This window comes from Terrapene carolina, unplaced genomic scaffold (genome assembly GCF_002925995.2).
Source record: "Terrapene carolina triunguis isolate 2854851 unplaced genomic scaffold, T_m_triunguis-2.0 Scaffold58, whole genome shotgun sequence".
Classification (NCBI taxonomy): domain Eukaryota; kingdom Metazoa; phylum Chordata; order Testudines; family Emydidae; genus Terrapene; species Terrapene triunguis.
In genome coordinates, this window is record NW_020664409.1 from 81,870,403 (window position 1) to 81,893,244 (window position 22,842).

Sequence of the window (22,842 nt, forward strand, 5' to 3'; positions counted from 1 at the left end):
ATAAAAGCACATGTTTACATGGTTACAGTGTGTACAACTTAATGGTTCCAGATGTTGAGTGGGGGGTTATTAAAATTTATAAAAATTCCGGTTAATCCACAGTCCCCTGAGCTCCCTTGTCATTTGCTCTCCTCTGGAAAAAGTGATCCACCCCACAGCCTATTATTTATTTGTTTGTGTCTCTTTGTTTTCCCCATTCCATAGAAGACTATCCCAGCTGCCCCTCTACTTAACATCATTTAAAAAAATACAAACTATCCTCGCAACTTCCTAAGGTGATGGGCCTTCTCCCTCTGCATAAACCTTCCTCCTCCTCCTTAAGTACCTGCCTCATTCACTCTACATCTGTCCAAGGGGCAATGGCAGATCCCTACAGGTGTCAGGCGCAAGAGTGGAGAAAGTCCTGTGAAAAGTAATAGGATGTGCTCTGATTTCCCTGCAGTGCAGTGTTGTGAATGTGTCACCAGGGCATGCCCACTCTCTAACCTCCTTATCGGTCTTTCCCAAATCTCCTCCCACTAGCAGTCTCCCAGCTCCACAAAACAGCGCATCACGTCCAGAACTGCTGGCATCCAGAGGCATAGCGAGCGCCCTCCGTACCCTCCGACCGGAGGGGGCCCCGCAAGGAAGGGGGCCCCTAAAAGTGGCAAAATAAATACCACATTCCAGTTTCTGCATTGTAAGGGGCCCCGCCCGGACATATGTTCGGAGGGGGCCACTGTTCGGAGGGGGCCACGTTCTTTGTTGCTACGGCCCTGCTGCCATCATTGTCAGCTTCCTAAGGCTACAAAAGGGCCATGTTATGGCACTGCTGGCAGGGAAGCAGGGATTCTGGAAACATGTGCACCTTAAGCCCTACCTCTAGTATAGTGGGGCTCATCAGCTAATCCTCTCTCCCTGAACCCTGTTGTTGCTGACAACAGCAGCTGAGTCTCGTTCCTGTGATGATCTTAAATGGCTTCTTCTCCTGGGAAATTCTGTGAAAGGCTGCAGTCCACTTGTTGCTGTAAGGCGTCAAAGGGTGCCGAGGCAGTGTGCCCCCAAAGTCTGGGCTTCATGATTGGGGAGGAGGGGTGTTAATGCACATGGCAGGGCCGTATTACATCGTTCACTGTTCTTTCATGATTTTCTAGATAATACTTAGCCCTGTTTCAGTGCAGAGGATGGACTAGATGACTTATGGAGGTCCCTTCCAGTCCTATGATTCTATGATTTCTAGCTCATGAATATTGATATATTCCTTTTTTAATATCCAATTGATGCTCCATTAAAGGGGTAAGGAAGGTGTATCCCCAAATATAAAGTAATAGGGACAAAAAGTAATGCCTTGAGAAAAGAAATAGTTGCAGTACTTGTAAAATAATTCCTTCAGCTCATTTGTTAGCATTTATGCTGAATTACGGAAATATAACAGGTTTAGCATTTGTGACAGCACTTCAGTTTCAACCCCTAGCAGCAGACCCAACTTCTGGTGATATCGGAGGATATTTCAGTTTTCAGTTTCATTCAGGCCTTTTAAGTAAGTATTGCCATTTGTGCCAAATATTTAATAGTTTTATGCTGTGGACTGTCGTCCACCAGGAACTGATTTCACCTAAGACTTTTTACAGCCATCTAATAGAAAGATATGTATTCACTCTGATTAGCTCAGGATTTGAACGAGGGTCCCAGAAGAAATATATAAGCCTCTTAAATGCACACAACTTCTAAGGATATGGGTTTAACTGTCTCCCCCTGTGGTAAATAAGCTGTGACAGCTCAATCGGGGGGTAGGAGGCACAAATAAAATTACCACATTATTTTCCTGTGAATATTTTCTGAACATTGAAGTAGTTTACCTCTGTATCTAATGGAATTTTACATTGTTTTAATTCTGGGATTTCTTTGAAAGAAACAAATACAAATCCTCAAATGCATAAAAAAAAAGAAGCTGACAGCAAGGGTAAAATGAGAGGTCAAATCTCATTGCTAGATATACCAGTTCTGCTTTAGAAACATGCAGTTTAGTTGGGGTTCAGTAGCTCAGTATTGCAGTATTAACGAAAGAGAGCTACTGAAATTTTGTAACTATCCTTTAAACGGTGGTCACGCTGCATACAGGAAAGAACATCATTGAAAGTGTTTCAGCATAGAATGCTTCAGTTTTGATTCTTTTTTCTCCTAGGACTGAAGAGATATTTTAAAAGCTATATTGAGTAAATAAACTATATAATAGGTGACAATTTTTTATGCACTATATTCAAATAAAACCTTTACTCCTTTATCATATTGCTAAGGGATCAGTCCTTGGTACTGAAGTCAGTATCAAAACTCACATTCATTTGGATTAAGGAGCAGGCCCTTATTCTCTTAAGAGGTATATTTCTTCTTTATTTCCAATCTGGCATCGTATTTCTTAAAACTCAATCATCTTGGAATCATCCCTTTCAAAGCTGTCCAGTGTTTAGTTGAGTGAGTCTTCTATTGCATTGCATAATATAATGCATTATTGTTTCTTTATTTTGTAGCATCCAGGAATTAAAAAAAAAAAAAGCAAGTTTCACACTTTATTCTGAGCCAAATGCACTACATTTCTCCCAGGGAATGTGAGTGCTTGCTCTTACACTTATTGTTTTAACATTATATAATATAATAGGTTTTACAATTTCTGCAATCAATACACTGCAGAGTTATAATATGCCAGTTAAAATTAGAGAGTGAGTATCATTTGACAATCTCCTTTGATCGGTAAACAAGGAAAAATTATACAACATCCTAGGAAATCATCTCATTAATTTTAATTTAGCATTGTAAACATTGTTATAATTGTTAGAGAAGTCCAAATTTGCATGCCGGGCTGTTGAGATGCTCTCTAAAGAGATGTTTGGAATCCTGGCATTAAAATACTTAGATGGCAAAAGTGTTCTGCAAAGTATTTAGTTTGTGCATACAAGTTTAAAATGTTGAGAATTATTTATCAACAGAAAAGACTGTTCACAAAATGCTTTTGATTTATTGCTGTATACACTACAGATCCATATCAGTTATGCTTACATTATTTTATTCAAAAACTTGTATAAACCATGAGTTGGCATATTAGAGAATACTGAAAAGGCATTAATCAACCTAAATAAACAAGTACATAGATCTATCTAACAACTATGAAGTAGTTAATAATTTTTAAGCAATTTTATTATAGAAAGGAGGTCTAAAAGAGTAGTGCTTAATTATCTGGACTCCTCTGTGCTGGGCTCTCTTTTGATTGTATTAATGAAGCAGCTGGCCCATTGTTTCTCTTTAATTCCTCTATTGTTTTAAGAATATGTCACAGCTCTTTATTCTTTTATCAGGTGCTGTGCAGGAGGATCCACACAATACCTCATATTCCTACTGTATTTGCCAATGCACAAAGAAACCTCCAAAGCATTTTTCAAAGAAGGGGCACACATAATTTATAAGTTCTATTCCTTGCACTACTCTACTGTCAAGAATTTCAACAGTATTGGATTTGAATTCATTATAATTTTTATTAAACAACGTGGCTCCATATTGATATAAGTACTCTGTTAATGTCGAAAATTAGAGATCTGGGCAGTAACTTGTGCCGTACTGAAATGGGGGCATTCATCAATATAGGAAATTATTCTGAACAGTCACAACCCCATAGGGGGAAGAAAAACTAATGTGATGATTGTGTCCTGTTATGGATTTGCAAAGTTCCGTCAAATGCTTGAAATAAAACACAAAGCAAAGATGATATAAAATAAACAAACTTATTTTTTCCCCAAGGCTGTTAACAAAAAATGTCCTTTTGTAAAATAGGACCATTTCATTCAGAGAAGGGGGAGGTTTAATTCAGTTGATTGTGCCTGGAAGTCATTATGGTCCATAGACTAATACAAGCTGTTGATTAAATGACTTCTGATAGTCTTCCGACCCTACTTTGTAAAAACGTATGTATACAGGAAATGGCCTCTTATGCTGTTGCAATAACACAGTCAAAAACACTAAGCACAAAATATAGGCAACCAAAACAATACTTTAGACTCACTGGCACAATAGGTTTGTATTCTGAGACTGTTTAGTATGAAGACTGGTTTCAGTAGCAATTATTTATTTTCTAACCTTGTACCTAAGATATACAATCAAAAATCCAGATTCAAAAGGTTAGGCAGACCAAGTTTTGATTAATACTTTGGATAAAAAGACTAAACAATGGCAGGACTGGCTGTACATTTGTAATGCGTGTATTCCTTTTCATATATGGAGGAAGATTGCTGCACTACCATCTTGGTAGTGCTTGTGTCTATATGATTCAGTTAAAATGTTCTTGCATTGCATTTAGCCATTGCCTTGCTTTAAGAGGGAAGTTAAACTATTTTTAGCAACCTGCTAAAAGCCAGTTCTAATAAAAACAACAAAGTTACTAATCAGAGGCCATATGCTGCTATTAATTTTTAAGCAGAGCTTCGCCCATTTTAAGTCAATGGGGAACTCTGCTTAAAAATCAATGCCACCCATATAGCCCTTTCACTTTAAAGCTCCCCTTCAGAGAAAATCTCTGATACAAAAGAAAGTAAATAAAGGCTGAATTATTTATAAAATCTCAAAATCAACTTCCTTTTTATAGGGAGAGAAAATGAAGAGGCTATTGAAAAATCAAGCAACTTTCTATTATATACCTAGATGTGCGTCTTACATAACATAAAGTTTTATAGTAGTATACATATCTATCTCCTCAGTGCTCCCTGTCTACATACTGAAGGCAGAGTATTACCACATCCGAATGTGATTTAATTGGTTCAATTTACTATATATATTTTTATACTAAGCTTTGTTCCATATCTTGATGAGCCCAGATGTAGTTCTGCTAGTGGTTTACAACTACCCATTGCTTGCATTTTATTATTTTTACAAAGCAAATGTCTATCAATCATACAGATAAATTAGAAAAAATTCTGCAAACATAACTCATCGCAAAGATTTTTGCAGCAGGGTATGTAATTATTAACCTGATTTTTGCCATTGAAAGAAGCCATGAATTGCAGATAGTGTGGATGAAGTTAAATGCTTTTATATTAGATACATTTTGCTTATACAGTACTCTATAGGTATGGCCGTACAATATAATTGAAGCTTTGTCAGCTCTGTAGCCTAGCAACAGATAATACTGTTAGGTTACTGAATTGCTCCTGGTTGACAAGTAGGGAGTATTTTTGTGTTTATCATGTTTGCTAATGATGGGATCCTTTCCAAAAGGCTTGTCTTAATCTTAATTAGACTTTATCAACAGAGGTCTGCATGACATTGTGCAGACACTGATTTCATAAATAATAAAAAGTGCAAGTGAAAAATTTGGCAGGAGAAGAAGATATTTAAGGCCACTGATTCTTGTAAGAGCAGCATGAATTTCCAAAATGTAATCAAGTTTGAACTGTGACTCTATTCTTTATTATCAAAACTTGCAGTACACTTCACTGCAGTTTTGACAGCAATTATGAGTATGATTTATAAGCTTCCTGTTAGGAACCAGATCTGTTTGCACAAGAATCTTGATCATAAACATTACAAAGAACAGTAAGTCCACAGTTTTTCAGGGACATCTTTTTCCTTTCCATAGAACCTGAAGTTTTTTTAGTTTGTTTTATTTTTAAGTAGCAAAAGAGTTACTTGTGTTTGCAGTGTAAGAGACAGACGAAGAAGATCCAAAAAATAATCTCTCCATTTGGTGGAAGCTATGAAGGTATCAGATAGCTGATTCAGTGTGTGATGCAATTTGATAAAGAAATCATGCCAATGCAGTTGGAATGTAATTTTTTGCTCTAGTTCGCACAATGATATTATTCCACTTGCCCAACTTTCTCTGATTAAATAAACGTTTCTAATTCTTTGCATAACTAGTTAATTATATTTTTATTCAAATGTAAGCTAATAAGGAGTGGGGATAAACGCTTAAGCAATATCTGTTGATAGTTTTTTTGTTGATCTTGGATTTGATGCCTAGATAATGTATGTTAACTCCGTTTTGTTTGGCTGATTTTGTAGCTATCATTTTAGAACAGCTATGGAATTGTACTTTCCATTCCATTGGGCAGCCTCCAGGTCAGAACCTCAGCTGGTGCAAACTGGCTTAGCTCCATTGACTTTAAGGGGCTATGTCAATTTATACCAGCTCAGGATCTGGCTCAGTGTTGTCTTGTAGCATTCTGATATATAGCTCAGATTCACTGAAACAAACGTTACCCAAGTGACTCAGTAAGCTATGCTGCCTCTTCCTTTGGATGATCTAATGATCAAATCAGTTGGGGCCAGATTGGTCACCCTTGGCGTCAATGGGATTACTCGAGTGATGTGAATAAAGAGTTCACAATTTGGACTGAAGGGCATACTCCAAAGCACATTTAAATCAGTGGGAGTCTATCTATTAACCTCAGTGGGCTTTAGATCAGACCATCAGGACTTGATTCTGCCTGACCCATATGGATGTGCAGTGGAGGAGAGGGGACAAGAAGTCGTCCCTGTCACCTCTTGCCAGCCTAGATAAGCGCCAGCACAATTGCAGTTCCTGCACTAAGTGCTCTCCTTAGTCCTTTGGCGGCAGGGAAGAGTGGCTATTGCCCTGACCCATCCCCATTTGCACCAGCCTATGGAAAGTGACAGGCATGCACTGTGGGGAGTATATTGCACCCCATGCCTATGGATGGAAAGTGCTACATAACAGGATGAAAGAGCAAAAGTACTAGTGGGGGGGAGCATAATTCTTAGGAAGAATCCTAATTGGCTCTAAGGAACTCTGATGCAAGGATATCGAGTCAGCCCCTTATTCCTGGTGTACAAGGATTTTGATCCAGACTGATTGCAGCTGGAGACCCTGTAAGCAACGACTCTCTTTTCCCCCCCCCAGGGATACAGCATGTCAGTATTATTGCTGGGGAAAGAAAGGTGGTGTTTTTATTGTGGCACATTTCAATTTTCTTTTTAATACAAAATGTATTGCATTATAAGACTACAGCACAAGCCCTTATACTACAGTGTTCTTATAAAACTGTATAACAATACATTGTATTATTGTTACACTGCAAGTTTCATATATAAATAAGAATAAAACAGACGTGTGACACAATAAAAGGAACTCTGCCCTCCACTCACACAACTAAGTTATGTATGTGTCTTCAGGTAAAATAGTGTAGCTGGTTACAGAGCCTCAAACTAAAGTCATGTAGCTCAAAGTTGTTACATCTAAGGGTATGTCTACACCCAGCCGCTAGTTCGGCGGCTGGGAATCGAAGTTCTGGGTTCGACTTATCGCGTCTTGTCTGGACAAGTGGATTTAGTGGATTTACTCTTGATTTACACCAGTGTGAGACACTAATCCAGTGCTTAGTGTTCAAATTCCTGGTTGGTTATTAGGATTCTGGAATTGTAGCTATAGTTGTATTGCTGTCTTCACTTTTCATCTCCTTATTCTCGAAAGGAAATTGGTGAGAGTTGCATCTTTGCATGCCCTAATTCTGGAAAGCAGTGAACCTTACGCTACATTGGTCCTGGTACAATAAATTGTTTGTAAACCTCATAGCTACCTTCAACTGCTGTAATACCAAAGGGTGAATGCAAAGAAACTTTTCTGCTTTGAAACTTTTATACCACTTTGAGGTCTGGAAGCTCAGCTTTATTTTTTCCACTGAAACACATTGTCACTGATGCTGTTTTGTTTGCTCATCTTTGAAAGCTAATAGACTGGTTTAATTAATTGTCCAAGATTTCTCTAAAACAATGTCTTAATTCTTCCATTTAGCTGTGGCATATCATACACTGTTGTTATCTCCTCCACCAGATTTTTGCAACAAGTTGTTTTAAAACTATAATCTCTTTGAGGGGAAAAAAATGAAGTGCAGTTGAAAAGGCAGTTATGCTGAAAGATAAACACAGCAATATTACTTATCAAAATGAGTACAGTTTTGCTTGCTTAATGAATACAACATATAGCTTTTGCTATATATACAAAACCTTGGGGAACAAAAGCTTTATAACATATAAAGTATGCAACATTATTTCAGGCATAACTATACTGGATATGTATCTAGGCCTGAGAGTGTAGATAACACAATATAAGTGCTTTGCCTGTCTAAACATGTTAAATAAATGAGCATTCACTATCACATTCAAATACATTAGTAGATGTACTTGCATAGTTAATTTTCTTTTTAATGCACTGCACGTGACATTTGCAGGACAGAGCTATAGTGTATCTTACTGTTTGATGAAAGTTTCCCCCTTCCTCCCCTTTTAAACAAACCTTTATTTGAATAAGCCTTTATGAAACAGATCTTTGGCATATCTTCTCTTCAGGAAGTTCAGTCAATGTAAGCAGAGATAAAACAGTCATGTTATGAAAAATATTACATAAGAAAATATTTTTCAGAGAAAGATGGTAGCAAACATAAGGGAGGGGGGAAATGACCTTATGAGGAAATTTGATTTCTTCTTTGCAGCTTTTGGGGTTTTTTTATTATTATTATTATTCTGCTGTGGATGAGGCACTTGGAATAAAACTGAAACTGTGATATGAAAAAAATATGCAGGAAGTGAAGTAAAAATATAATGATTGGAAAAGTGCCAGTTAAAATAGTTTTGCTTGTATCTGCGTTCTGGTAATGTCAGTCTCTTAGGACACAAAAGAGTGAATTGGTGTGATTGTTCTTTAGTTGAATTGATTGTAGAATATATGCATATATTTTTTATCATGGCTTCCTTAACAGTATTTTGAAAATTCTTCTACAAACAGAAATGGAACTTTAAAAAACAAGAGTTTTCTGCCTCCTCCCCACAAGTAATCCAGTTAGAAAAGGGTATAAAGACACCGTACCTATGTTTGAAGTTCTTCTGCAGATTTATGTTCCCCATTAAAGCTTTCTGGTTTTATTTTTCATATAGGTGGCCAACTTTGGTGTACTACAACTAAGACCATCTCTGAGGGTGAAGAGCTAATTGCCTTTGTTGTGGATTTTGACTCAAGGCTACAAGCTGCCAGTCAGATGACTCTTACAGAAGGGATGTATCCTGCACGTCTGCTGGACTCAATACAACTGCTCCCTCAACAAGCTGCTATGGCATCTATTTTGCCTACAGCTATTGTCAACAGTAAGTGAATAATATTGTACCATAGCTTGTTTTGTTTTGTTTTTTGTTATGTTTTTTTTTTTAACAGAGCAAAAATAGATGTAGAAAATTGGGGTGGTAGCTGTACAGGATAGTGTTTGGCCCTCCCTCAGACAGAAGCTCTGTAAATCTGTTTGCAGAATTAGAAAATCATAAAAATAGAGATGAAAAGACCCGTTAGCTCACCTGGTCCATCCTCTTTCAGTCAATGCAGACTTGGTCTTCACAATACATATTCTAATGTTTATCCAGGCTAGTTTTCCATTTCTCAAGCAATAGAAATAGCTTCTGTTTGACTGTTTCAAAATGCAATAGAGGCCATTGTCAGGAATTTTCATTGTATTAGCCCCAATTCATGAACGCATCGGTATTCAAGAAGGATTCTTAAGCCTGTGTTTAAGTCCCATTGACATTAAAGGGACATAATCACATGCTGAATAGGGAAGGACTTAAGCAGGTGCTGAGTGCTTTCTTGAATCAGAGAGACATCCACCTTTCTCTCTAATATTCTAGGACCAACAGGTTACAACAACACTGCATACAACTTCTTGAATCAGAGCATTCAGCCTAAATATTCTGTTTATTAAGTTGACCCAATTACTGCTATTAAGACTCCAATCCTAATTGCTCGCCTTCCTTGCTGTTGACATCTTTCAAAAAATTGGTAGCTGATATCATGTTCCTCCTTAGTCATCACTTAACCGTGTGATATATATTTGGCTCTTTTAATCTTTCCTCATCACTGAGTCCTTCCATTCCTCTATTGTAGCACTTTCCTGTGCTTCTTGTAGTTTATAAATAGTTTACAATAATTAAGTGACCAGAACTCTACACAATATTCAAGGTTTGGATTCACTAGAATCATATAGGTCCAGAATCAGCCCTTATTCATGTTGAGTAATACCTACTCTTTGAGTAATCCCACCAGGTTTAATGCTGGATGACTATAAATGTCTTTGTCAATAGCTTTATTTTTTCTAGTTTGTTGTTTATTTTTGTGCAAGAATTGTACTGGTCACATTTACTGTGAATGTGCTGTTAAAAGAAATAACTTAAAATATACCAGTACCCTATGGAGAGATAGTAGTGACAGCAATATCAAGCTGAAATATAAGGAAACACAAAGCAGGTTCACCTGCCTTCTGGAAATGGGCTTTAGTCAGCTGGCATTATTGTTATTAATGCTAACAGGGTGGTTGGGAATTTTCTGTCAGAATGTTTTTGTGCAGATTACACAAAATTAAAAAAAAACACCTCCTCATCAATTATTGGGAGTGGACCATATCCACCCTCACTAAATTGGCCTTCAACATTGGTTCTCCATTTGTAAGGTAACTTCCTTCTGTTCATGTGCCAATATATATGTATGCCTGTATCTGTCATTTTCACTCCATGCAACTGAAGAAGTGGGTTTTTTACCCACGAAAGCTTATGCCCAAATAAATCTGTTCGTCTTTAAGGTGCCACCGGACTCCCTTTTTTTTTTTTTTTTTTGTGGATACAGACTAACACGGCTACCACTCTGATACAAAATTAAAATTTTCAGCAGGAAAATTTTGATTTTAATGAAAAATTTAGACTTTCCATCAGGAAAATGTAAATGACATATTTTGTTTCAGATTAGTTCAACCAATATCAGAATATTTCATTTGAATTGCCCTAAAATGTTTTGTTTCAAATTAGTTTAAAAAATTGAACTGCATTTATTTCTGGTGCATTGCCTAATGGCAGTTGTAGTTGCATTCCCCAGTCTCTCTTTTGGGCCGGGCTCCATAGTAGATGACATCTTCCATAATGCATTTCCTCTATGTGGTGCATCATGGGAATCACATGACTCTACATGTATTATAGGAGATGTAGTCAGGTCAAAGAGCCTACCCCATGGATGGAATGAGTGCTGGAACTATAACTCCCATAGGGCAATAGGGAAATGTCTAGATGGTTTGTTTTGATCAAAAATGTCTAAATGAAGCATTCTGATATTTCTGAATCAATTTTTTTTTTTTTTTTTTTTTTTTGGAATTTCCATTCAGCAGAAAACATAAACATTTTAACTTTTTGTCCTGTTTCAGAAAGTGGAATATTAAGGATCAACCTACAATTACAGGTCATAGCATATTACAAAATTTAACTCCCACCATTAGTAATGACAAGAATCCAAGGAACAAAGAAAGCATGAGATTTTCAGTTACAGTAATTACTACATTCTTAGATTTTAGGCCCCAAAGAGACCATTATGATCATCTAGTCTGACCTCCTGGCTATCACAAGCAATAGAATTTTCCCCAGTGATACCTGCCTGGAGCCCAATACACTTGTGGTTGAACTAGAACATATTTTTTAGAAAGACATCCAGTCTTAATTTAAAGAATCCAAAGCCCCAATTCTGCAAAAACTTATGCACATGCCTAAAATTAAGCAGATGTGTAAGGCTTTGTAGGATCGGGGTCCACGTGATTGGAGAACATCTCTGATTAAATATTTTCATGGTACTATAATACAGTTGAGACTGCATTTCTGCCACAAACTATGAATTCTATTTTAGGTTTAAAAAAATTTGGTGTCCTAAAAACTTAGGTCAGTGTTTTATATTAATTGGTTATTTTATTAGTTTATTTTGGCCTATAAAACAAACAAACACATGTTTTCCCTTGTCCTTGCAAATGACATTGTATGAAACCTGTGACTGCCTTGCCAACATTTTATTAAGTAAGTTGTTTTATTAATGGAAAAGTTAAAGGATTTAAACCTTCCATGTTACTTGTTGATGCTGAATGCACTGTGGCTAACCTGCATCTGGTTATATTTGCTTGTAGAAGATATATTCCCTTGCAAATCCTGTGGCATTTGGTATCGAAGTGAGCGGAATTTGCAGGCCCATCTCATGTACTACTGCAGTGGGAGGCAAAGAGAGGGAGCTCAGCTGTCAGAGGAGAATGAAGATAGTGCTCATCAGATATCCAGTGTCTGCCCCTTTCCACAGTGCACCAAAAGTTTTTCTAATGCAAGAGCTCTGGAAATGCACCTAAATTCTCACAGTGGTAAGTGCAATGTATCCCCCTGTAGATGTAGCTAGTCCTTAAACATTAACCACTATAAACGTTATCTTTTTCAATGAGTCTCTAAATGTAAGCAGTACAATCAAGCACTGGAAGTAGATACTGCTAAGAAATCAGTCATTTCTGAACTGTATTATATAGTCCATGCACCTCTCACATATAATCTGTTTATCTGTGTAATTTATTTAATCATTTATCTGACCTACTTATGCATTTACATAAATCCAAACAGTTGGTCATTTAATGGCGTAGATTCTCTCAGATATTTAAACAAAGGTGTAAAGCTTTGTCCATTGAGAGGTTTGGTCATTTAGAGTATAGAATGGGCATTAGGCACTCCTATATCTTATTCCAGATCCAATGCTGACTCCCACTGTAGTCTTGAACAATATCACAACCTCTGAATTCAGTTTCCTTGTTTATAAAATGGAAATATTACTTCCTATTCATTAGAAAGCTGAAATTTGGCATAGATTTAGACCTATTATCAAGTATCTCTGAGTGTTCTGTAGAAATTTAGCTTTGATTTGATCAGATTATTGAAAAATCACGAGTTGTAAATGCACAGAACATTCCACACTGAAGTTTCCACTAGGCATGCAAAGTTTGCAGATGAGGAAGTCTGCACTGTCAGGCCTAAGCAGTTAACTTGGCTTTAGAGTGAAATATGTACTGAGGTATGTCTGGGAAGAGGCAAGCATTCTCCAGAAGTCTCTGTGGACCTTGTTGGGTAAGTAGGAGTTAGGGAGGGCTTATGTATATTTTACATTTTTACAGGAGGTAGCTCCAGCCCAATGTGCCATGGCAATTGGATGCCATCCAAGGTTTGCAGGAGAAGGTCTCTCTCCTGCGGATCTGTTACAGGACAAAGAGTTCCACTGTTGGAACTTATGCAATTTGCAGGCACAACTCTGCCCCAATGTGTATATACATTGAAATTACTGTCTTTAATTGCATCATGACATGCTGTTTCTCAAAAACGATATTATAATATCATTTCATTTTCCCCACAACTTCAGTTTACTATCTTGTAGTTCTGTGTACTGCTTTGTGTATGTCCTTGAAAATCATTTATCTGAAAATACATGTTAAACCATAACATATTACATTTCCAGGCTAACAGTACAGTGTAAAGGTGAAAATGTGCAATATGTCTCTGCTCTTTCCCTGAATGGTCTGCTACTTGAAAAGTTCATGTGTAGTGCATGAATAAGAAAATGATGAAAATGCATACTTACAGGAAAGAGAACTCATATAACAAGTCTGAGGGCTAAATCCACGACGGGGACCTAGCCTCAGCACTGCCACCCTAACGTATAGGTGCCATGAGCCCAGTGGAATACACAACCCCGATTTCAGAGCTTGGGCTCCTTGTGCATTTCATGGTGAGAGTTATGTACCTAACAACAGGATTCAGTAAGGGGAGCTGCCTAAACTATCCAGTAGGAAATGCAAAAGGGACTTAGGTGCTTAAATTTGGGCTGGAGGGAGGGGCCTATCCAGTACCGTAGCTAGGGGGGGAGCGGCCGCTCCCCCACCGAGCACAAGTGGCGCCTTTTTAATTTTACTCACCCGGGAGCGGGGGGGGAAAAGGCACCGCCCCGCTGCGGCACTTTTACCGAGGGGGCGGCGCTCTGGGTCTTCGGCAGCACTTCGGCTGCGGGACCTTCACTCGCTTCGGGTGTCTTTGGCGGCATTGAAGCTTCATTGCTGAAATGCCGCCGAAGACCTGCAGAGCGAGTGAAGGTCCCGCCGCTGAGGTGCCGCCGAAGACCCGGAGCGCTGCCCCATCAGTAAAAGCGCCGCAGCGGGTGGTGCCTTTTTTTTTCCGCTCCCCCTCTTCCCTCCACCTGGCTACGCCACTGGGCCTATCTCTCTTCAGCAGTCACAAGATTTAGGCACCGAAGCCAGGTCAGCCCTTTCTTGCAAAAAAAGAAAAAAGAAGAGCAGATGGTAGATGCCCTTGTACCCAATAGCCGAGCGGTTAGGGCACTCACCTGAGATGCAGGAGACCCAGATTTGAATCCCTACTCTTGAGCAGAGACTGCCCTACCCATCAGGCTGTAGGCTATTCTGTGATAGGATACACTCAATCCGTCCTGTTGGAGCTGTTCCACTGTTTATTAAAATACTTAAATACAGACGCCCCCCGGGTTACGCAAACCCGAATTACGCAAATCCACAATTACAGAAAAAGTTCCTTAAGCTAGAAATAGGAGGGGGTTTTTTTTGTTTGTTTGGGGGGTTTTTGCGTAATGGTCGGGTATACGTTTCCGACTTACGCAAAATTCGAGTTACGCAAGGCGTTCCGGAACGGAACGCTTGTGTAAGTCGGGGAGTGTCTGTACTCATTAGGCCAGAGAGAAAATGACTCTATAAGCCAGTGGTTAGGGCATGCACCTGGGAGACCCAAGTTCCAGTCCCTGCTCCAACGCATATTTAAGTATTTTATACACAGTAGAAATGTAGGTGCTCAGGATTAGGCAGCATCTGAGCAGTGTTTCTGTGGATCTAAATTTGGTCCTAGGAAACTAAAGTGCCAGTTAGGCACCTAAGTCCCTTTTATGGGTCTAACCCTAAGGTAGTACATTGTATCGTTTTGACAACAATTAGTGTAAGTATAGAAGGATGCAAAAATATGTGTTACAAATGTGTTTCTTAGGCTTCAGGAAAAAATGTACTAAATTATATTGTATTAATTGAGAATTAATATGTTATCCTGTAGTTAAAGACTATTTCATACTGAATACATATAACAGGACACAGTTAAAGATGTGCAAACTTACCTGTGGCACGGCCTGATGTTTGAATGCAGATCCAAGCAATGTTTAGCATTCTGTTAATGGTCTTTTTTTGTGGAGACTATTTCCCCCCCTTAAATCCATAGAAATTCAGCTACATATCACAAATTCTCCACAAAGATTATTTAGAAATGTATTACCTTATGCTAAATTAACTCATATGCCATAATAGCATTTTTATTTGTGTATAAGAAATTGTGGATAGACTAGAGAAATTCTTTTGGCCTGAATAATCTGTTAAAAGTCAAAACCTTCCTTTTCAACTCAGTGGGACTATTTACATGTATAATAGTTACTCACATGTGTTTGGAGGATTAGACCCCATTGATCAGACAGTAAAGCAAGGTGCCTTCTACCTAATTCTAGTGCGCTAGAAGTTAGATACTGTACCATTGTGCATTGTGAAAGCAGTGGGGGATAATCTCAGTGCATTGAATACTATTCCTGCTTGTAAACAGGTTCTAAATATAATGTTGCAAAATCTGCGTGAACTTCTTCTGAAAGTTTAATGGCTGCCACGTTTTCCTGTGTGACAGCTGCCATGCTGGTGGACATCATGAACTGAACCAGGGGTGAAACAGCTAAAACTACAGGTCTTTACAGCTTGTGCTAAAGAACTGTGCTCTAGCTGGGTGCTATAACAGACCCACATCCTCTATGGATCAGCACATAGGGGGGCATAGAACACACACGAACCAGTGGGTTACATACTTCCTTGGGCAGGTCATTCCAAGCTAGGGTGACCAGTTGTCCTGATTTTATAGGGACAGTCCCAGTTTTGGGGTCTTTTTCTTATATAGGCTACTATTACCCCCCACCCCCGTCCCGATTTTTCACACTTGCTGTCTGGTCACCCTATCCCAAGCATATGAGGCCCACTGCAGGCCATAGCCTAGACAACCCACCCTTATGTGATGGCCACAGGGCACTTTGATCAGCACTAGGGATTGAAGCAGGGTCCTCTGGGTCTGAAAGTATGGGTTTTCACAGCTTGATCTAGTTTCACCATGACACTCACTGCTCTGCACTGCTCCTGTGTCACAAAGCAGCTGTAAACCCAGTTTAATTGACCATGTGGTGTGCACATATATATAATGTTTTAAATCTAAATCAAACACAGATATTTTTCCTTCCAAATGTTTCTTCATTAAACTCGTAGAAGCCCTGGACTCCTCTTTAGACAATATAGGCCATTATTGTTCTTCCACCACAGAACTCTGGCCTTAGTTGTGCTCTGTAAGCATTTATAGCTTGAGTACACCCTGAAACACACTCTCATTCTCTGCACAGATTGTGGGTAGGGTTTGAATTTGCTTCTGTTCTTACTTGATAGGAAGAGCTCTGGTGAGTTTATATCTAAGAAAAATGTCTCATTGGTAGGGCTATGATTTTGTCATGGTGGATACAGAAATTGTGAATTTTAATAAAGTCCATGAAATGGCTGTAAAAACATATTTGTTTAGGCCCCCCAGACTGAGTGGCCTTGCCCCCAAACTGAATGGTGTGTCCCATCCACCCTTCCATCTCCATCCATAGAGGGATGGATGGAGCAAACATGAGTGGCTCCACAACCTCCTGGACCTGATTGCAACACCCAGAGTGGGGAGCCAGGCCTAGCCCCACTGGACAGGAGCTGCCACTGGGGATGAGTGTGGGTGGGCTTACTCTTCAACCCCCCGGCTCTCCTGGACCTGATCTTTGAACACCCTCACCATACTCTTGTGCCTGCTGATGTAGCGAAAATTGCATTGTTTGGTGACCTTTCTGCTGTTTTTTCTCGCACCTCTGCCCCGAAATTTACTAAAAATTTCCATTCTGAAATCATAGCCTTACTCCTTACCTGCAATAACTGCATGCTACTATTAAGAATAGGTGGTGTAAAAGAGTACTTTCTTCATTGACATTTTTTCCTCCTAGGCCAGCCCTCCTCCTTCCTCACAGTGGACTCATCCTTTCAGCCCTCCTCCCACTGAGTTCCCATTCCAGAGCCCTGGATCTTCTTTCCAATATAGGCAATTCATCTCAGCCAAGCAGGCGCTGGCCAGCAGTAATGGAGATTATTGGAAATATGCTGTCTGCAACTCTGCCTCTGATTCAGTACTTTTTATAGGTCCCCGCTGAGCTTGAGGACTGGATCTCAGGCATATTGCCTTGATATGCTCCTGTGATCAGAGAAAAGTGAACATACTCCTGAGCTTTTTGATTTCTCCGGCCCCTACTGAATATCCTTGTGTAGACCATCGGACCCCAATGCTTATTGATTTATGGGGAACAACATGTTTTTTCCAAGTGGAAATTGCTATTTCCAAAAACTGGAATGGGTTAGTTTGGCATTTCCATTTAGAGAGAGCCTGATCTATTTTTATTCTTCCCCTACTCTCGTCTTCCCTTTATTAATTGGAGGGCTCTCTGCTTCATATCTGAAATTCTGAATCCAGGCTGAACTCAATATGGAAAATGAGCCAGTTCATGGCATATGTAGTCACAGTTGATCACTTTCGGAACCTCTTATAGCAATTGGTTGGAAAGAGATTTTGAATTGATTTAAGCATTACCTGAGCGACCAATATGAGTGAATACTTACAAAACATTTTCACCAGAGGAAAATGAGTTGTTCTCGTGATGTTTATATTCTCCATGTGATTGCTTTTCATGGTATACTGCATGAGGGGAAAGCAGTTACCCTAACTTGTTGTGTATTATTTATCTTTTCCATAGGAGTGAAAATGGAAGAATTTCTCCCGCCTGGTGCTAGTCTGAAATGCACAGTTTGTAACTACACTGCAGACTCGGTGATTAACTTTCATCAGCACCTGTTTTCACATCTCACTCAAGCTGCCTTTAGATGCAATCACTGCCATTTTGGCTTCCAAACTCAGAGGGAGCTACTGCAGCACCAAGAGCTACATGTCTCTGGCAACAAGCTGCAGAGAGAAAGTGACATTGAGCACTCTCCAGGTGGTACTGATGAAGCTTTACAGCCAGCAACAGACCTTTTGAACAGAAATGAAGTTCCCCAGAGCCAAAAGACCATGCAGACTAAGGATGCAAGTTCGGACACTGAGCTTGACAAATGTGAAAAAAAGACTCCACTTTTCCTTCCAGCCCAGAGGCCAGAAACACAGCCTGCAACAAATAAACAAAGTTTTTCATACACTAAAATAAAATCTGAACCATCTAGCCCAAGACTTGCCTCCTCCCCAGTTCAGCCTAATATTGGCCCTTCTTTTCCTATGGGACCTTTTCTCTCTCAGTTTGCTTTTCCCCAGGACATCACAGTGGTTCCTCAGGCTTCAGAGATCTTAGCCAAAATGTCTGAACTGGTCCATCGAAGACTGAGGCATGGCAGTAGCAGTTATCCTCCTGTAATTTACAGTCCATTGATGCCAAAAGGGGCTACTTGCTTTGAGTGTAACATAACATTCAACAATTTGGACAACTACTTGGTACATAAAAAACATTACTGCAGCAGCCGATGGCAGCAGATGGCAAAGTCACCAGATTTTTCCAGCATTTCTGAAAAAATACCTGAGGCTGTAAGTCCCAATAATGGCCAAAGTTCTATAAACATTCTGAATACTGCTCCTCACACTTCCGATGCAGAGAATCAACTTCTTCAGACGTCTTGCATCAACTCCTCTACTGTCTTAGATTTGATTGGGCCAAACAGTAAAGGTCATGAAAAAGACTTTTCGGCACAGACTAAGAAGCTTTCAGCTGCAACCAGCAATGATGAGAAAATGAATGGAAAACCTGCTGATGTGAAGAACCCCAATGCTCCTTTAGTAGAAGGAGAAAGTGATCCCAACAAAACCACATGTGAAGCTTGCAATATTACTTTCAGCAGACATGAAACATACATGGTCCACAAACAGTATTATTGTGCCACACGCCATGATCCTCCACTGAAGAGATCTGCTTCCAGCAAAGTGCCTGCTATGCAGAGAACAATGCGTACACGTAAACGACGGAAGATGTATGAGATGTGCCTACCAGAGCAGGAGCAAAGACCACAGCTGGTTCAACAACGGTTTCTTGAAGTGGCTAATCTTGGCAACCCTTGCACATCCACTCAAGAATCAACAGAAGGTCTTGGAGAATGTTACCATCCTCGGTGTGATATCTTTCCAGGAATAGTCTCAAAGCATCTAGAAACTTCGTTGTCCATTAACAAATGTATTCCAGTTTCAAAGTGTGACACTCCACACTCCACAGTTTCTTGCTTGGAGATGGATGTACCCATAGATCTCAGCAAAAAATGTTTATCACAGTCAGACAGGACATCCACCTCTCCAAAAAGGCTGCTAGACTACCATGAGTGCACAGTTTGCAAGATCAGTTTTAACAAGGTAGAGAACTATCTTGCCCATAAGCAAAATTTTTGCCCTGTCACTGCACATCAGCGTAATGACATGGGACAGCTTGAGAGCAAAGTATTTCAAAACCCAGAAAGTGAACGAAACAGCCCTGATGTCAGTTATGAAAGAAGCATAATCAAATGTGAGAAAAATGGAAACTCGAAACAGTCTTCTCCCAATGGAAACTTGTTTTCTACACACTTAGCAACTCTTCAAGGACTTAAAGTCTTTAGTGAAGCAGCCCAGCTTATTGCTACAAAAGAAGAAAACAAACATTTGTTTCTTCCACAATGCCTTTACCCTGGAGCAATAAAGAAAGCTAAAGGAGCAGATCAGCTTTCTCCATATTATGGAATAAAGCCAAGTGATTACATTTCTGGTTCTCTTGTCATTCATAACACTGATTTAGATCAAAGCACAAATACAGAAGGTGAATCTCCTAAAGGCCAGATACCTTCAAACGGGTGTGCTGTGCAGAAGAAAGAGTCTCTTCCATTATTGCCAAAAAACAGAGGCATGGTAATAGTTAATGGTGGACTAAAACAGGAGGAAAGGCCTGCAACAAACCAACAACAAGAGAACATTTCCCAGAATCCTCAACATGAAGATGGGCACAAGTCTCCCTCTTGGATTTCTGAGAATCCTTTAGCTACAAACGAAAATGTCTCTCCAGCTATTCCTACAGCGGAGGAACAGTTGTCTAGTATAGCAAAAGGTGTGAATGGTTCCACCCAAGCCCCAACCAGTGGGAAATATTGCCGACTGTGTGACATCCAGTTCAACAACCTTTCAAACTTTATAACTCACAAGAAGTTTTATTGCTCGTCACATGCAGCGGAACATGTCAAATGAAACAATCGGTCACCTTTGGTACCTGTGTTTAGTATATTGTTCCATACAGTCTAAAGAAAGCTGTTTGAATTACATCTGGACAATCAGGAGATAATTCATTATTGCTGAGTTGAAGAGACTTCAAGGTGTAATTTCATTACAGTCCATTAGTAAAGTGTATTATTGGTGCCATTTTCAAAAATATTAATTTATTTTACCAGCAGTATTCATAGCTGTAGTTATGTTATTTTTTATTTAAAAACTTTATATTAAAGTCATTTGTAATGTTATTGTATAGTTATTGTGTAGCACATATGGTTTGCACTGTATAGTAGATTTTAAAAAAAATAGTCACAAACAATACAGAAAAGCATTTTAGAAATAGCTTCAAAAGCACTTGTGTATCCTCATTTTTTTCTTATATGCTGTTGCAGATATACGTATATGCTAAAATATAACTTGCAAAAAAGTTTCAACTATGCTGTAAAGTTCGCCTTAAAATTTCAATTTTTTGAACTATTGGGCTCAGTTTGCATTTTATATTTTAGCAGATACAGTACCTTAGTCATTAGGCTTTGCATTTGTATGTAGCAGTATGTTTCTGTCCACTTTCTTAATCTGAAACGTACGTTAAATGAAGATGGCAATTTTTTTCTTGTATAGTACTTGTATTTTCTTTCGCTGATGCATTTCTGTCTCAATTTTTAAAACTTTGCTGTTAAATGCAATACTTTATAAGAATGAACAAAATTACTGGAAGCAGTATTGTAAGTAATGAAGTCATATCAATCAGTTTTATCTTTTGAAAGGCACAGTCTAAAATGAAACCCTAAACTCAATGCTGCAAGTATGAATCTAATTCATATATAAGATATATTTAAATATAAGCGTAGCAATACTGCAACTGGTGATCACAAAGATAATGTTCTACTTCTGATAGAAATAATTTCTCAACAAATGTTGTTACTATGCATGTATATGGATGGAATAAAATTCCAGATCATTGGAGATGTTTGGCAGTAATTTTTTTTTGTTTTGTTTTGCTCTGTTTGAAAAGGGTGTAGATATAAAAAAAAATTAAGTGAGCAGTTGGGGACAGGCTAACATCATACACTCTGCACTTGAAGTAAATATCGCTGAAAACTATTTAAAAGGAGAAAATGAGCAGGCTGAGGCCTATTATATGCAGGATATTTCTTTAATTGGAATCAAGGAAGACATACTTCATTGAAGAACAAGGGCTGTATGTCGACTGCTGAAGCCAATGGAACTACGCTGGTTTATACCAGCTGAGGATATCACCCTGTATCTTTTAATCTCACCAGTGATCTTTAAGAAACAAAAGAGCAGTATTTTTCAAATGAATAGTAATTGCCTTTATAGTGGCTAATCTTTTATTTTAAAAAATATGTATAATCTAGATTAATAAATAATACATGCTAATCAAGAGTTGACATATGCTATTAAATATCAAAGGGGTGAAGAAAGAGTTAATATCCTGAGTTCCCAACCATGCAGTCTCCTACCCACTGTTTCAGACAGATTTAATGTGAAAAAAATGAACTATTGGTGCATTTTTTAAACTTACAAATTTGTAAGACCCTTCACATGAACAAATCAAATAAACAATTTTAGTTAGTTTAGTTTAGTTCCCTTATCAGCTAAGTACAAACACCTAGTCAAACACAAAAAGGAATTATATTTACACCGAATAGCTATGTAGAATCTGAAAACATTTTATTCTTTAATTGCTGAGATTTCTTTATGTTTCTGAACAACATGAGGAATAAAAGTAATAGGTCCAAATTTTGTAAAAAGGATGTGATTTGTTTGTATATTCAAGATATGAGTATAAAATGCCCGATACACACCTGCATATCTGGCTTGTGCACATTCACAAAGCACCAATCTGGGTTGCATCTTGAGCATATGCAATTTTCAAAATGAAGGCTCAAGAATTTTACATTCTGTATTTATGCTAATTTCAGCACCCTTCCTCATTTCAGCTTCATGCACAAATATTGTATTACTGGAGGTTAACCCTTTTGTTTTAGGTAAAGAGAACTGGTGACCTCAGTCAGCATTTTATGGGCCACATTCTCATCACATTACACTGGTGTCAAGTCAGAGTAACTCTGTTGACTTAAGCAGTAGCATACTAGATTTACACATATGCAGCTGAAATAAAATTAATTTTCATATTAAGCCTGAAATATGCCATTTCTTTCTATTCTGCCATACACATTTTTAAAGAGGCGAAACAATTACACACAGTACTTTTAAAACTGAAGATGGGTTAACCTGGAGTGAATCCTTTCACAAAAATTAACATAAACCATAGCTATGGTGACCTAGAATTTATAAATGATTCCGTATTTCACCGTATGTCACCGTATTATTTAGAAATAATACACTCACAAAGTAAAGATTGGTAGTGCTGCCCCGAAACAGGCAGAATTTAGCGTCATTATCCATTTGGGACTGTCCTGTTAGAATGAGGAATCAACTTTGGGGGCCCAGCTGCCATACCTGTTTGTGTAAGACTGAAATGGTGCTCCCATTAATACTATCATAGAATCATAGAATATCAGGGTTGGAAGGGACCTCAGGAGGTCATCTAGTCCAACCCCCTGCTCAAAGCAGGACCAATTCCCA

The 22,842-nt window shown here is 38.7% G+C and overlaps 1 protein-coding gene across 2 annotated transcripts in view; it reads left to right on the forward strand.

Moving 5' to 3' along the window:
* ZFPM2 (zinc finger protein, FOG family member 2) overlaps positions 1 to 21,195 on the forward strand; it is a 446,961-nt gene extending 425,766 nt beyond the window's left edge. For both annotated transcript variants that reach the window (XM_024194500.2, XM_026663844.1), the window contains 3 exons: positions 8,914 to 9,120; positions 11,955 to 12,179; positions 17,717 to 21,195. In XM_024194500.2, coding sequence (XP_024050268.1) covers positions 8,914 to 9,120; positions 11,955 to 12,179; positions 17,717 to 20,208 — 2,924 coding nt within the window. In that variant the 3' untranslated portion in view covers positions 20,209 to 21,195. The remainder of the gene's footprint in view (positions 1 to 8,913; positions 9,121 to 11,954; positions 12,180 to 17,716) is intronic.
* Positions 21,196 to 22,842: the final 1,647 nt, after the last annotated feature.